At 36.5% G+C, this 17892-nt stretch overlaps 2 protein-coding genes across 2 annotated transcripts in view; one reads left to right on the forward strand and one right to left on the reverse strand.

Moving 5' to 3' along the window:
* The window catches only part of LOC140150021 (germinal-center associated nuclear protein-like), a 177576-nt gene that overhangs the window by 91806 nt on the left and 67878 nt on the right, over positions 1-17892 (forward strand). The window lies entirely within an intron of this gene.
* LOC140150635 (uncharacterized) lies at positions 6681-12917 on the reverse strand. The gene is made up of 2 exons (XM_072172695.1): positions 12563-12917; positions 6681-8684 (listed from the first exon to the last, which is right to left on the reverse strand). Exon 2 carries the CDS (start codon positions 8649-8651, stop codon positions 6759-6761), a length of 1893 nt encoding a protein of 630 aa, XP_072028796.1. The 5' UTR covers positions 8652-8684; positions 12563-12917; the 3' UTR covers positions 6681-6758.

The following is a 17892-nucleotide window of genomic DNA, read 5'->3' on the forward strand; positions in this document are numbered from 1 at the left end:
TTTAAAAGGAATGGTTAACGAGACATTTAAGAATCACACGATTGCCTAAATATGTAAAAAGTAAGGTGTATGTTAAGGGTTTTTTTGCTAAATTGAAATTACGAGTCGCAAGAAAACTGCCGAATTCGTCAGCCTTGGCACCTTTGGTCATGTATCAGTACGGGCATAACTGTGAATTCAACGAGGTCGGTCGTTGGATGCAAGGGCGTAGGCAGCCAGCCGTGTAGGGAGTGTGTTTTACACACTCAAATTTGTAAATACACACCCAGATTTTGCCCACATGGCCTATACTTTGTACACAAATATCTTAAATTTTCACACCCAGTGCATTTACACCCCAGGGATTTACACACCCAAACTAGCTTGAGATACTGTAGCTTTATCTGTCACTGCACATAAGAATATATCAACTAAAAACACAATGTAGGTATAGGTTTAGTTTAGTGCAAAATAAGCATTTATTAAGTTTTATCATAAAAACATTTCAATAACTGGAAATGTACATCAGTCATGTAGGTGATGCACTGAAAGGTTGCATATTGCACCTACTCTTTTTTTTGTATTTCGATGTACCTTTTAAATGTTCTTTAAATTAAATGTTCTTTAACTTTATACAGATGTTTGTTTACCTTGTTATTGTTGCAACTACAATAGTCAATCACAATTTTTTTTTTAAACATCATAATATACCTACAGGTGTAGGACCACATGAAGCCCTTTGACCTGACAACAGGATGCCCATCAGCTGACCTGCATATTAGCCAGAATGTGCTTTTTGGAAAAGACAACAATCGAGAAATTACGAATATTGGCTTGTGATATGGAGCTCAATTGAGCTTGAAACAAGCTTGCATTTGTTACAAGCTCGTTAACAAGTTAGCTTGTGAGCTTACATTTATAAGCTTGTGTAAGCTCGATAGAAATTGCTGTTGCGAGCTTGTTTCCAGCTCACAAATGTTGCAAGCTCGATATGTTTCAAAAATAAGCTCGTTTTGTTTCAAAATTGAGCTTGTAATTTACAAGCTCGTATTTGTGAGCATATATTAGCTCGTAATGAAACTGCGAGCTTGTTTCAGCTCGCTTGGGGTGCAAGCTCGTTTTGTTCCAAAATAAGCTCATCAGTTCCAATATCGAGCTTGTAATTTGCAAGCTCATCAAAATGCAAGCTCGTAATGTTTCAAAAATAAGCTCGTTCTGTTTCAAATACGAGCTTTTTCTTGATCATTACGAGCTTTTTCTTGATCGTAACAAGCTCTGAACGAGCATATATAACAAGCTCATAACAAGCTCGTATACAAGCTCAAAATGTGCTCGGCATTTTCATAAGGGAATGCTCTGTTGCAAATAGAGTATCCTTTAATAGATTGTTATTTCTTGGTTTAGCATAAAATAAAATAGGCAACATGCTGCCTGGCCAGGTAGTGTTACCCGGCAGTGCAGTCAGACCGAACTGATAATGTTCTCTCTCAGATCTTGAGATGGAAGAGCAAATGTGTGATCTTATGATGGATTGTGTCAGTTTTAGCTCTAGATCAGTGACATACATTATGCCAAATAAAAGAAAAATAAACAGCATTATAGCTTTTAATAAAAATCAAATATTAATGACCAGAGATTTTCAAAACATACCCTAAACAGGATATCGGGGTAGTATCATTAAAACTCAAATATTCTGTCAAATTTTTAAAAAATTGGCATGTTTTTTACCAATTTTTTTACCAATATTTTTTTACCATAATTTTTTTATAAAATGGCTATAATGAGGTGAAGTTGGGCTTATTGTCCAAATATATGTAAAAAGATTGTGAAAAGTAGTGCTTCTTGGCAAATCCAATCCCAATTTTGATTTTTGTGACAAAACAATATTTTCCTGAGGTTGAACTTTATGTAATTTCATTTATTTATTTATTTATTTATTTATTTATTTATTTATTTATTTATTTATTTATTTATTTACACCTTCTTTAGACTCGGATACCCAATCAGTAAAAACACTGTTTTCCATGGGTGCCCAGGGTTCAAACAAAATACATCAAAAGGTTAAAACATTACATATGAAATATACACATTCTTAAAAGTACATGTATAGAGAAATAAAGCAAAATACAACAATACATTATTAATATACAAGTGTAAAAAAGAAAGAAAAAAAAAAAAAGGTCCATGATTAGGCCTAACATATAGATATTCACATACAGCACCTGAATTTATCTGAATACAGTGAATTTCAATTATGTGATGTGATCAAGCAAAATCAGTTGGAAGTCGGAAATATTGATTTTAAGATATTGCCAAACAAAGGAAATATATCATTTTGTTTCCTATATTCTTTTGGAAACTCTTTAACTGCTATTTCTTTTGAACTGGTTGTCCAAGTTCAATGGGATTTTCTGCAAAATGTAGCTTTGTAAAATTGTTAGTCCAATAAGAAACTGAAAATTGAATATGACCGACTTCAGACTGATTTTGCTTGATCACACCACATTATGTTTCACTACACTTAGCACCCGGACTTAGGCACCAGAAACAAACCGTCGATGCTGCTTCGATGCTTGTTATTAATGAACTACCAACTAATTAATCAGAATTAACACTAAATTTATATTAGCCAATATCACTACATGCACATATTACTATTTCATCACAATTAACAATAGTAAATTAATTGATTTCATAAATAATAAGGATCGACCAAGCATCGATGGTCGATCGAAAGATCGAACTAATTTGTTCCTATTGCCTTAGCATATCATAGAGGCATGCGTATTACTTCAATGTCCCAGTTATCAATTTTTATATCTGAAATAATATCTGATATTCATGCAAATCATCTTTTTGTTGTAAATGCAATCATTATATGAAATTATTTTGCATTATGTTACCATTTATAAGATATTTATGTATACATTCATGAATTTACAAAGTGTCCTAACTTTCAAAAAATGGGGCACAGTCACCATACACTCACACACTATACCATCACTTGTATTCACCAGCAACCAGGGGTTTTGATTTTATATATCTAAAATAGAGGACACACTATCAAATGCATTTTAGGCTGCTTGCAGTCAGCTAAACAGGGAATGTCCTGTGGTTGGAATGTTTTAACTTAAAAGTTTCATACTTAACATCTGCGTTCGCCGTCAAACACCTACGCACCACCACCTATGCGTAACCACTGGCCAACACAGACAGCGACATACACTTTGTGCCGTTATTATTCTACCACCACCGCCCCCCACACACACACATTTGAGTTTTATTCTAAGGATTTTGTTGTCAGGCCTTACTTGGGAACTGTACAATTCTGCTTTGATTTTTGGATGGCTGTACATTCCTGGGCACAAAACCCTAGAGATAATCCTGGGCAAAGCCTTGGCAGACCAGGACAAAAACTATGTATCTCTGGCCATTGGCTGTTCCTAGTGTCTCCTGCGACCTCCCCAGGATATTCTGTTCAATTCTCGCGATTCCAAATACAGCGCGCCACCTACGATAACGCCTGGCTGATCTACTTCGCGCAGAGCATCATGGGTAAAAGTCGACATCCATGACGCGTCGACGATGAACGAACCATCGACCAAGGAAACGGAAACGAGTGTTGCTATCGATTACTCAACCACTTTTGTTTATTTACGTTGATGATGATCAGCTGTTGATTCAACCCTCCGACGATTTTTTTTTTCATTTCTGCCTCCTTTTTAAAGTAAATTTCGACAGTCATGGTTTAGGCCTACCTCTGTGAATATTCAGAGTGTTAGGCCTATTCCCACACAAAATAATGGGCATCAATTAAATCAAACTTTTCCTAACTTTCCGAGGCGCTTGGGAAAATACTTTAGGCTCTCGTTTACAAGAAAAGAAAATACTTTCAGGTCTTTAAGCTTTGTTGTAAGTAGGCCTATAATAGACTTGACTTAAAAAATATGATTGGGGATATAGGCCTACTTAGACCCTCATGCATATATCCTTAAAAAAAACCAATTTTTAAACCTTGTTTGTTTTAAGTAAAGTAGGCCTAATTCTCAATATTTATAATAACGAAATATTCAATAAAGCATTTTTTTTAATACGATTAAAACGTTTTCGAATTTAAAATGTACTCTATTCCTATTCAACCATCTACGGTTAAAACTCGATATCAAAAATGTTGATGTCTCTGATCGACCATCTAGGCCTATAAACCCGATGTCAAAATGTCAATTTTCGAGTTTGGGTAGGCCTAATAGCAAATGCTTTTGATGCAAGACAATTTCAAACAGGAAATTTAATCTCTAAAACACAAATTCGTGCCTTTGTTTGGATAACTTTTCCCATAATTATTACCATGCGTGATACATGATTAAGATCAAAGCTTTTGGTTTTCATAAAAGTTTTGAACGCTTGTCTTATTTTTTTTTTTTTTTTTTTTTTTTCCCTAGGCCTATAGATGTTTTACAATTATAACCTTTTTACAAACTTTAATAAATATGAATTAATTGTTTTAAAGCATTTTTCGTGGGACGTTTTGAAACGCTCTTTGTAGCATGATGTAGGCCTACTGTATGATCACGAAAGGTCGTAAATTTAGAAGCCATTTCCTTCTATATAGCCCTATAAACAAAACACTTTGGCCCCAATGTATAATGTCGGGAGAAAATATATGCTTGCACTAAACAAAATTAATAAACCTGTTAATTTTAAAAATAAACTCTCGTGGTGCAATTCTGTCAACAAAATTACATAGGCTTATGAACCGGGGGCTGGGGGCTCAGCCCCCTCAATAAATTTGGTGCGGGGGCTCGAATAGGCCTACCCTTCTGTATGAATAGGCACGTTTTCATTTTCATTTAGGCCTATAATGGCCTCCAAACTATTTGTTAAGCATGTTAAGTTATCTTGTTTTTGTCAAAAACATCAACTGCAAATTGTCCCTTATTGTACAGTATATCCTTCACCGTAAATCGGTGTGTTTGTGGGGGGGGGTGTCCCGGTTCGCCCCTTCAGTCTCAAATGAAGCAGGCCTAACCTAAACAATGCGTCCATCCTCAGATTTGACCTCTTTACTTTGTAGGTTGAGTCCTTGATCCATGGGCCTGATCCATTATTTATTATGCAAGAAATGTCGACCCTCCGAATTTAAACCTTTCCAATTTGGCCAAAGTCCACAATGCCGTTGGGCTACACTACAGTTCAGTTCTTTTCACAGTGTTGACTTATAATTTCATGAAAAAGAAAAAGAAAATGGGAAAGATTTTAATCTTTCTCATTTTCTTTTTCTTTAAAAAAAAAACATGTATAGGCCTAGGCCTAGGTGTTTAAAATTGTCCAATTGAATATTTAGTCGAAAAAGTTTTTGATTTTTCAATGTTGCCGACCGATAATATGACTAAAAAAAACCTCATTCCAACCAACGTGTGCTATTTGGGAGTAGGCCTATGCCTACATTAAGAGTAAATTTCCTTGGGTTATGAATTATTAAAGGGGAAAGATGAAATAAAGATGGTATGACATGCAAGAAAGCGGAAGTAAAAATAAAATATGAAAAAGAAACATGAATTAATATTAAAATCGGGCATGACAATTGTCAAATTTAAACTTTAATTCTGACACGATCTGGTTCATGGGGGCCAAAGGAGGCATTTTTGACAATTGTGTTACTGTAATTATTATACATTACACGTACAGGCTATCATTTTAAACTGAAAACACCAACGGTTTAGCATAGGCCTACTTGGTTCTAAAGTTATGAAGTTTTTTCATGCATATTTTCTTGATATGCCTTAAAATAATGATCTTTTAAAATTCATGTACTCTTTTGCAGTTTGAAACTTTCTTCATCTTTATTATAATGCTAGAACTCTGAGGTATTGCTGAACTTAGGCATTAAAGTCTCAAATTGAAATATTAACAAAAATAAATGTTATTTTTATGCGGTAGGCTATGCCTACAAAGTGTTTTTATTATGATCGTAATTTTTAATGTTTGATAGTAGGCCTAATATAATTAAAAAATACAAATTTAGGCTAAAAATAAAATAAGGACAAATCAAACAATTACAGTAATATAATAACAAAAACGGCAAACCAATGTGATGCATGTTTATAAGTAATGAGACATTAAGAATCTTTTTTAAATTTACTTGACTATTTCTTTGCTGTAGGCCTATCCCGCGCGGCGGGCCGCTATGCGTCTTCGTGCAAAAAAAAAAACATTTTTAGAAAATGTAGGCCGATTACAAAAACGCAACACCTATAGTATGGATGTTCTTAAGTATGCTAGTGTTATATTATTATCGTATTGAACAAACAATAAATTCAGACAGAATTAAAACAATTTATTCTAATAACCAAAATAAAACCTATGCGTTTTCCATTAAAAAAGGACAGGCCTAGGCCTACTCCGCATTGACTAGGCTCATGCAGTATCGGGCTGAAAAGCTTCAGTAAAGTTTAAAAACAAAAAAGGGCGGTTTTAGAAAATGTATAACAAAAAGGAAACACCTAGTATCAACATCAAGTTTGCGGGTTTTAGAAAAGGACATCTGTGAATATCAAACTGCAATATTTCATTTCAACACAGAAAAAATTAAAATTTTTCAAAAAGTACTATAAAACATTGTGTTTTTAGAGTAATAATCACAAACATGGTCAGCTATGGTTGATGAAAAGGATGTCGACCCCAGACACGGAAATGGCAATTTTCACTGCCGTCGTTGGTGGCGCTGTATTTGGAATCGCGTCAATTGATAAAACCTTGTTCAGGGCTTATTTTCTCTGTCATATGTTATCGGCAAAATGAAAGGACTGGCTGACCTTCAGGCACAAATTGGGTTGCTTTGGATGTGTATTGAGTTTGGATTGTTGAGGCACACAGGATGAGTGTGACGAGTTATTTTGTAGTATTTCAGGCTGGAGCACTGGCGAGGCCTGTGTAGCTATGGGATGGTGGTGAGATGTCAATGGAAAATTCTGAGTATTATTGTTACAATCAATCTCTGTTGACACCTCTTGACCAATAAGATTGACAGCGTATGGTGTTGCTAAGGGACTGTGTTGTTGTGTGGCTGTATTACTGGTAGGCACAGATAGGTGTGTCATCAGGGATGGGAGGGAAATGTAACCGGAGGCGGATATAATTGGTTGTTGAATCGTTGGTGGAATTTCAGATGGAAGAGGAGGCTGTGAATTGAAATCACCTTTATTGTTAGAAGGTGGTGCTTGTGGATTCATGTTGATTGAATGTTGATCTGGATCGCTCGACGGTGGGTCCTTAGCATCTCCTGCAATAGGTTCATAGAGGGGTTCATAGTCACTGGTAGGTGTACGCGCATTTTGGTGTAAGGGGTTAGGGGTGATGTGTATAGATGGTTTCTCTGTTGCAGTGTGGCGAGCATTGCACTTTTTGAACACAATTAGTAAAACTATTATGATAACAACAGCAGTGAGGACAGGTATGCCTATTGCAATGTGCATATAAGGATTTGACGCCGGGGTTTGGTGTTTCTCATCTTGAAAATGCTCTTTTTCTTTCTTAAGGGGTATGTTAGTATCAATCAACCGAGTAGAGCTGGTGTCCACATTAGGTAAACTGAGAGGCATGGTCTTATAGTGAGGAGCTAGAGAAATTTGTTCAGGGATTCTTTCACAAGGCAGGGTTACATTTATGACGTCGCGTACGAGCTGACCAGCATACATGGGTGGGCTGTGACAGATAACAAAGGCACCCGACTCATTGGCATTGTTGGGGTGGCGTTGATACCATAAGAGAAGGCCATTGATGTCACAGGTGCAGTTGATTGGATTACCTGCTAGGTAAAGTTTTGGAATGGAAGGAAGGTTTTTGGAAACGTTTCTCAGTGTGGTGATGGAATTGTTGCGAATATCAAGTGTATCAAGCCTGGAAAGCTGATTGAAATCGATGGCTCCTTTCTCAATGATATGAATGGAGTTATATGACAGGGTGAGACGGCTCAGAATGGGCATGCCGTTGAATAACCCGTTCGGAAGAGCAGTAAGCCCATTCTGTTTGAGGTCTAGGTACTGCAATCGAATCAGGCCCTGGAAAATGTTGTCATCTAGGGTGTTCAATTTGTTATTTGCCAAGGTTAGAACTTCCAGATTTTCAAGATTCTGTAAAAGATTTGGAGGGAGCGAGTTGAGCTTGTTATCACTTAGGTACAAGTTTTGCAAGGTTCTCAAATCATCAAAGGCATGCGGTTGGATTATTTGCAATTCGGCTGAATTCAGGTACAATTCACGCAGGTTTACTAGGCCAGCAAAGGCTTCGCTTCGAACGAGAAAAATTGGATTATTTTGTAGGAAAAGTCTTCGCAGGGATGTACATTCTGCAAATGCTCGTGGGGTGATATTCTTAATGTGGTTTCCATCAATATACAAGAATTTCAGATTTTTGAATTTAGAGAATGATGTGTTCCCTATATAATGCAAGTCATTCTTTCTAATGTCGAGATAAACAGCACTGCTACATTGCGGTGGAATGTTGACCAAGTTTCGGCTCCTACAGTCGGCATAATCGGCTGGTACTTCGTAAGCACAGGCTGTATCATTGCAGTAGTTGAGTTGGTTTGAATCTTGTGATCCATTCGTTAGTAGCAAGAAGCATGATTCAATGAAGAAGATTGGTATACCGATGATGAGGAGCAATCTCATGCTGATGATGATGGGTTGGTCTTAGTGGTAGCACTGGAATAAAAAAGTTAACAAAAAATGGAACGATAAGAGTGTGTCCCATTAACTAGGCTCAACCGATAATCCGATCAGATATTGTATCCGCCTGGTAGTTTTTATATTGGTATCAAATTGGATATCGGTAAAGAAATATTGGGGGAAAAAATTTTGGCGGATTTGGAGAACCCTAAACCTATTTTGAGCTTCTAGGATCATTCATTGTTACTTTGAAAAAAATTACGAAAAAATTACAGTTTGTTAACTTTAATATAAAAAGCTTAATATGTAAACCACAAAGTCATCTATCACATATATTATAAATGCATGGAAAACCAATGCATCTATAGTATGTGATAGATGAAGAGGTAAACATTAGTTAATGGTTTGCATATTAAGGATAACAAACTGTAATATTTTCATAATTTTTTTTCCAATTTTTTTCAAATTAACTGTGAGTGATCCTAGCACCTCAGAATAGGTGCAGTGGTTCTCCAAAGCTGAAAAAAAAATCGATATCCGATCACACCATATTGGAACATGGTCTGTCAATTTTCTTGTTGAAAATTGTGTGTACTTCCAGTTTGATAGCATATAGCCTTGAAGTGAAAAAAGTATCAGTCCTATGCTGTACACATTTTAAAAGCAACATACATACATAAAACCAGGAAAACAATTAAAGGCCCATTCAGTGATTTGCTCATCAGGAGATCATAAAAATCATCAAAATTCAGGTTTTGACACCTTTGTTACCGTCATAGATGTGATAACATAGCCTGCTAGTGGTTAAACTGAAAACCATGTATTAAAGAGAGAACATTTTACACAAATGTGTAATTTGTAGAGAAATTAGCTACATGTATTTTGAATGGGGCTTCAACTTTGTCGATACTGCTGTTTTCATTGTTTTTTGCCAATTTTTTTTTTCAAAAATATTTAATGACAATTTGAATAACTTATCTAAGTTCACTTTCAATTTGTTTACACTTACACTGGGATCACTGAATAGGCCTTTAAGAGTAAACAAGAAACAGCACTGATATTCATTGAGTTACTGATAAACCTGAAATTTGCCCGTTTATTTGTACCCCAACCTAGTGTGTATTTTTAGCAAATGAGTACAACTCATCAAAAATGACATCATTGTCATGACAATATGTGCAAATTTTAGTCATCCCGGCTACTTCTGTTTTTGTGAACTTTTTAAATTATGTTGCATTCAGTTGTAACATGCTTATTTATTAAAATTGTTTGCATTGTTATTAATTTCATTGACACAATAACAAACAACCTTTAGTCAAGTGGATGATGCATACAATCCCGGCTCCCGCTCAATGAAATGCAACCGCTATGCAACAGCTATTTTTAAATAGTTATTCATAAAAAACTCCACAATGGATCTTTGATATTGATTGGCTCATTTGGCGCATCATTAATATTTAAACAATACCGGTAATATTCTTTTTGTGTCAGGTTTCCAATTTGTACAGATGGTATGACAGGGTTTGAGGTTTGAGTACGGTTTCACTGCCAAATGTGTGAAAAAAATATTTAGGTGTGAAGAATACTTCTAAAAATGAGCATATATAGTATTTCTAAGGTAAAAATGTCTGAATTTTCAATTTTTCTAACTTAGAATACTGTATCTTAAGTCGTTTTTGGGTTAAACATGGATTTATGGCCATTTTTTACTGAAAATGACCAGTTTTAGGTGAAAAAAAATTCACCATTAATTTTAATCCCTCATATTTTCTACTATATAGATAAATGTTGTCTTTCTCTGTTATTTTGTATTACCTGACGGTTTATTTGTTCAAATAAAACTGTTTTTAATTGATTTCATTGCTTACTTTGTATACCATGTACCCGGATAAAGTTGAACTTGAAAGTGAAAAACGAAGCTCAAAAAAGGTCATTTTCGAGAGATTTGTATCTTAGTTTCGCCATAAAATTTGATCTAAAGGGGCTAGAGACCTCATTAACCCCTCATTTTAATGATATTTCAATTTGCCACACACTAATAATAAAAAAAAAAAATTGAAGAAAATTGCAAAAATGTTACCCCTACCCCTAAGCGTGAAAAAAATATGGCAAATTGTAAAAAAATTATTTCGGAAAAACTTATGGAGGTACAGCTCTGAAAAGTTGATCGATTGTGCACTCTACCAATCCCCACAATCGATTAGATTTGTGGAATGATGCCATGTATACTTTTTTCAAAATAATTTTTTTTACGACTTAGATTTTGCCCCATTTTGAGGTTCATGCCATTTTTCTGATGTATCAACCCCTTAAACCCAAAGGTCACACCCATAAAAGTTATTCCAGGAAGAACAGTCAATGCCTTTCATGTTGTGCCCTCAAATATGTAATTTTAAAGGGATGATCTGATGATAATATGACCACCGATGATGAAGAATCTTTCACACCGGGAGATGTAGTATGGGCAAAGCATGGTTGCTTCTGGTATCCAGCTAAAGTCATTTCCCCAACTGATGTACCTGAACATCTGAGAAGTTCTATCCTGAGAAAACTGAAACAAGTATTAGTCAAGTGGTATGGTGAAGAGAACTTTAGTTCTGTACCAGCTCATCACATCAACCACTTATCAGAAAATAAAGTTGATGCAGCCCGTGCCGCTAGATCACACAATATTCAGTTGCGCTATCAACAAGCCATTTCTGATGTCAGGGGTGAATAAAGTGCTATGCTTCAGTATAAACATTTTAAGATTGTGTAAAGGTAATCAGTTATACATTAACACTTTAAGAACATAATTTCTTTATGAGTTTAGACATCAATAGATTTATTGTCTTGACACCAAACCTGACCGCTATATGTTTACTAAATATATCGGAATACAGGGGCCTCAGTACCAACATCATTTCATTTTCATACATGAGAACAGTGTTTAAGCAGTCTTTATAGTTTGTTTAACATATTTATAGATTCAAAACAACTTTAACTGAAGTAATAATGCTCTGTAACTTTTAAAAAATACAGTTGTGTTCCAAGTAGACTCCCAGGATTGGTTAACATTTTCATATCATTCTTCGTAAAAACAACATGCGCTTAGAATTTGTTACATATCTTTAAAATGGTGATACCCTGTGTATTAAAAACTTCAGAAATGGACTCAGCACAAAATTCTAGTCCAGAAAACATGTATAATGTTATGATAACATGAACTTCATTTTTCCCCCATTTTGGCAGTAAAACTGTACTCAAACCTCGAACCCTGTCGTATGATCTGCATAAAGCAAAAAAATCTAGAATTTAAAATTTGACATTTTTTAGGTTGAAATCAAACACCAGAAACATTCCATGTTGGTTCAAAGAGAACAGTGTGGTGAGTAAACATTGATAAATACAATGCAACATTATGCATCACAGCATACAACATATTTACATGTTTCAAATAATACTTACTACTAGACCCAAACTGTGGTCATAGACCACAAACTTAGCTGGGGTGTGTTTGTTTGTTTGTTTGTTTAAATGGTCACTCCGTGGTTTAATTTGTATAACATATTTTGATGGCCACCCTCGCCGCCCTCATTTTGATGGCCGCTTCACATTTTGATGGCTGCCCCTCATTTCGATGGCCACCCTTACCTCCCTGATGGCCACCCACATTTTGATGGCCACCCCCGCCGCCCGCATTTTGATGGCCGCCCCACATTTAGATGACCGCCCCACATTTTGATGGTCACCCCACATTTTAATGGCCACCACACATTTTGATGGCCACCCCACATTTTGATGGCCACCCCACATTTTGATGGTCGCCCCACATTTTGATGGCCGATGGCTGCCACACATTTGTCAGCCTTGCTAGCCCTGCCCTGTTCCATTGCTAAGACAAGCTATATAAAATAAATTAAAGCTGCAATTACCTGAAAATGGTTCTTGTGGTTGCTTTTAAGTTGACTGTATCCCTGTGGCAATCCAAGACTTCCGAGTAGCCACTATAACTTGCAAGTTGCATAGATAGTTTCCCATGTCCAAACTAAAAATACAGTAATGGCACAGGTAAGGCCTTGGCCACATTGAGTCTTGGGTCTGTTCCAGGGCCCTAACAGACCAAACAGGTATGCTAGAACCTCAGAAAGTTTGGTGACAAGATGTGATTTCTGATGTTGGTGGAACCTTAAGCTTTGGTGGCAAAAAAAAGCTGTTTGCAAAGACTACAAGGCAAGTGCTGGGCCACTGCACCCACCTACCTCTGCTGTGTTGTGCTAAGCAGGAACATCAAAGTCAATGTGGGCTGTTTCTACATGTGTAGCAATCGTGGACATAAAGGGAATTCCCCAACATTACCTAATTTGCCATTTGTGGTGATTTGTATACAAGATGTGATAAAGGGCTTTCTTTACATTCCCAGGATGCATTGGTTGAAATCACACGTGCAACATTGCTTTACTAATAGATTGGCTGCTGGTCATGGAACATTGAGTGGCGGCACCAGGAATTGTTTTTTTTTTTTGGGGGGCAAAGTGTTGATTTTTTTTTTTTTTTTGAGGGCAAAATCAACGAATTTTACCCTTCCCAGAATCCTTTGTAAAATAATATATGTATCACCTGATTTCGTCAAATGACACTGCCATTACTTTGTATAGGTTCCCTTTATTTTCATTGTGATAGACTGGTTATGGGTTGATCGTTAAGAAATATACATATTTTGCAAGATCTGGATGTGCTCTGTTCTTTGAGGTCCATTTTGTCACTATCGGCTCATGATGCACTAGATAGCAAATCAGTACAGGAAATTAAAATGGGAGAAATGCATTATGGGAAGTGTAAGATGATCCAAGAGTTAAAGATGTCACACAGTGGTGTAGCAGGGGGGAGGCAAAGGGAAAGGCTGCCCACCGCCCTGTGAAAGGTCTTTTCCCCTGTGGGGTGGGATGGGATGGTGGCCGCCCCGATATTTAAGATTTTTAGCCCATTTTTGACCATTTTCGTCAATGTTTGCCCCCTTAAAATTTGTCTTGCCCTCCTTTGCCCACCCTCTGAAAAAGTGCTGGCTATGCCACTGACAGCACTTCTAATCACTCCTGCCATTCCTTGGATTATGTAACAAACTTTATATAGTCCTGACTAAGGCCAAAAAAAAAAAAAAAAAGGGTTTGTCTCTGGACCTTTTGGCTAAAAAGCAAAGTGGTATGCTTTTTTTTTAATTTTTTTTTTTTTTTAAACAGGCTATGTCCTATGCTGTTTTTTTTTTTTTATGCCTCCACCGGAGGTATTATGTTTCCTGGTTGTCCGTCCGTCCGTCCATCTGTCCGTCCGTCCGTCCGTCCGAGCTTGCGGGTGCAATATCTCGGAACTGATAAGATGTAAAGTGATGCAATTTGGTGGAGGGATGGTCATTGGCGGTCTTCAAATTCCAGTAGGTTTGGTTAGTGGGTCAAGGTCACCCAAGGTCATCTAGGGGTCATCTGAGGTCAAATTAGCAAAAACCGTCGTATGGGCATGATTCCGCATGAACCTTGGGGGGTACTGTAAACATTTTAGAACCAAATTTTTTGAGGGTCATTTTGGGGTCATCCGGGGTCACCCAGCCTGGGTCATCAGGTCAAATAACATAAAACTGTCGTATGGGCATGAACCTTGGTGGGTACTGTAAACATTTAGAACCAAATTTTTGAGGGTCATTTTGGGGTCATCCGGGGTCACCCAGGGGTCATCTGAGGTCAAATAACTTAAAACTGTCGTATGGGCATGAAACTTGGTGGGTACAGTCAACATTTAGAGTCAAATTTTTGGACAGTCTTTTGGGGGTCATCCGGGGTCACCCAGGGGTCATCTGAGGTCAAATAACTTAAAACTGTCATATGGGCATGAAACTTGGTGGGTACAGTCAACATTTAGAGTCAAATTTTGGACGGTCTTTTTTGGGTTATCAGGGGTCACCCAGGGGTCATCTGAGGTCAAATAATTTAAAACTGTTGTATGGGCATGAAACTGGGTGGATACAGTCAACATTTAGAGTCAAATTTTTGACGGTCATTTTGGGGTCATCCCGGTCACCCAGGGGTCATCTGAGGTCAAATAACTTAAAACTGTCGTATGGACATGAAACTTGGTGGGTACAGTCAACATATAAAGTTAAATTTTTTGGAAGGTCATTTTTGGCCTTACATTCCACTCGGATAGTATCAAAATACTTCCTTGCTTCTGGTACCAAAATCAAGCCATTTTGATGAAGACAAAATGGGTCAAGGATCTTTCATTTGTTACACTTTTCTAAAACCTACACTGTCATCTAGAGATGGCCAGGTCCTAGTGAAATTGCACCAGTTAAAATGATACGCGTCAAGGTGGAGGCATTGCGGCCGACGCTTTGCGTCGAGAACCGCGCAAGTCGAGAACCGCTCTAGTTTTGACAAGAACGCCACCCCAAATAACATGCCATACGCAAACGTAGTTCTTACTCCCGGTTTCTGGGAGGCTAACCGTCACCTCCTAAAACCCCTAACCTAAAACCTTAACCCAAACCTATGCTAAAAATATGCTAAATAATTCAAGTTCTGAAAAATTTCGATCACACGACGTGACAATGTAAATGTTGTGAGTAGTGCCAATGAATTGGTGCAAAATTCAGCACCACAAATATTGATGTGCGCCGCTATTTTGTCCTACATTTAAACATTACCGTAAGTAAGGAGTACAAAAAGTTGACATTTATGTGTTGAGGAAACTCCAATATTTACTCGGCGTGGCATGAAAATGAGTTAAATGATGATCTTTTCTCTGGTATACCGATATGAAGTCCCCGATGAAATCGCTCATCGAGCAGTAAAATTTCTGCACATGGGGAATTCCCAGTGGCGTGTTCTAGATCTACAAGTAGAGTCGATTGTCCCGCTATTTTGTTCGCAGAGCCGTTACTTGCATACTGTTTCAACAGATCGGTATTCAGAGCGAACATGTCATACAGTTCTTGGAGTATTTATTTTTGACATTTTGTCAGAAATGATCGCCAATTGTTTGTGCCGAAAATGTAATTTTTCTTGTAAACTACAATGTTTTATCATTCAAAAAAAAAATGCACTGCGCTAAATCTCATTTTAAAAGCTATGCGCGCGGGGTCCTGAGACAAACCTTTTTTTTTTTTTTTGGTCTAAAGGTTATTTATTATCATTTTTCTCTGAATTATATATATCTGTAGATAAAATGTCATTGATTTTTGATTGATGATACTTCTAGTATCCTTTCAAATATCTGCAAAACATCTGGGTGCATTTCTGAATGACATTAATTCGTTGCTGTTTTGACATACTGTCGTATGACGAAAAATGCCGTTTTGAGAAAATAGCATTTAAACTTTTTCCAATTTTTGAAGACCCACTGGAGAGCACCATTGTAAAATATGTTTATTATTATCAAAGAATATAATCAATAATATATCTGTCAAATTGTTCTCAACACAATACAAACTTCACTAATTAGAAGTAATTAATCTGCAAACTCATACGACAGTATGCCAAAATATGCACAATTTGAAAACCTATGTATTAGTAATGATACGACATTGTGATAATGACAGTATGTCAAAATAATAGGCAACTACAGTTACACGGTGGCTTATGGTGACGTATCATGATACGACTGTATGTCAAAATACAGAATGACGGCTTTTTTGGGCGTGTTACTTAAAAACCATGTCGTATCACACTAATTAGTGCCATATCTCATTAACTAATTACATTTAGGTCTCAAAACTTTGGGAATGTATAGAGTTTCATTCACATATTTTGGAAGTTTATTTAACTCATTTTGCCCAAAAATCGTCATGCGACAGTATGTCAAAACAGCGACGAATTGTTATTTTACCTCAGTTTTGCCAAACAAGGAAAATAAATCATGTGCAACATGAACCAATTAATAATAAGGGAACAAAGCCAATTAGATTTAAATATTCATCCTGTGATTTAGTGATCTGTAGCTCGGTTTTGAAAAACAAAAGTATTGTTCATTGCATATATGTGACCGTTTATGGCGAATGAGCCGTAAATTCCTCCCCGTCAATTTTTTTTTTGTGTGTTTAAAAATAAACATCATAAACTTAAAATGGTATATCATTTGACTTCAAACGATATCCAGAAGCGGGGTTATGGTTTGTTAAACTTTGCTCCTTCAACAAAATTATAGCTTATTTCGTTTCTACATGTCTCTTTTTCCACATTGCTGGCAATAAATATCAAACAGTCATAATTGGCGGTCATTTCAAATCATCCCCAAGTCAACGAGGTTTGAGAAGGTTCTCTCATTGTTAATTGTTGGTTATGCATACCTATACAAAATACAATGCCTGGTGACCCACCACTTGAACAGGATTTAGCAAAAGCAAACAGACCAGAGCTATTAAAAGTTCTATAGCCATCTAAGGTAGAAGCTTATTATCCACTTCAACAATAGGATAATTGATTAGTGTTTCACTATCAAAATGAGATCGATGTCGGGCCAGCTTAAGTTACCGATGAATACGACCTTCGTACACATTTTACACCGTAACTCAGAATACAATTTAGGGAATTTACGGCTCATTTGTGCTGCCGGGTCACATATAACAGAAAATTTGCACTTAAAATAAAGTTAGGCTATTTTAAGAGTTTCAGCCATTCAGGCTTTTCTGGTAGATGGTGTGTTGTTGTTGTTGTTGTTGTTGTTGTTGTTGTTGTTGTTGTTGTTGTTGTTGTTGTTGTTGTTGTTGTTGTTGTTGTTGTTGTTGTTGTTGTTGTTGTTGTTGTTGTTGTTGTTGTTGTTGTTGTTGTTGTTGTTGTTGTTGTTGTTGGTTTCAGACCAATTCTTTCATATTTGTATGTCATTTTGTAACGTTATAAGGTTAAATAAGATTTATACATGGAGAAATTAAATTCTTATAATATAGTATGAAATATCAGTTGAAAATAACATATTTTGACAACAAACTTGTTCTAAATTGTTCAACAAATCCATGCTCAGTAGGCAATTGCATGATCATGTGAAAATGATGTTCTACTTGCAAAGTGTATGTTTCTGCATAATCCTTGCATAAGCATGTCTAAATTAGTCCTTAAATCTTGGTTTATTGTGTTTTGGCTTGTTCCGTAATTGCATGCCAGATTAGTACTGAAACAAAATGCACTTTGGTGCAAGCATTTGCTTGGAAACCCCTTGCAAGATGAGTTTTGCAGTTATAAAGTTTTCACATTGTGAATTCAATATTCAGTTGTAGAGG

The sequence above is a fragment of the Amphiura filiformis genome, chromosome 4 (assembly GCF_039555335.1).
Source record: "Amphiura filiformis chromosome 4, Afil_fr2py, whole genome shotgun sequence".
Classification (NCBI taxonomy): domain Eukaryota; kingdom Metazoa; phylum Echinodermata; class Ophiuroidea; order Amphilepidida; family Amphiuridae; genus Amphiura; species Amphiura filiformis.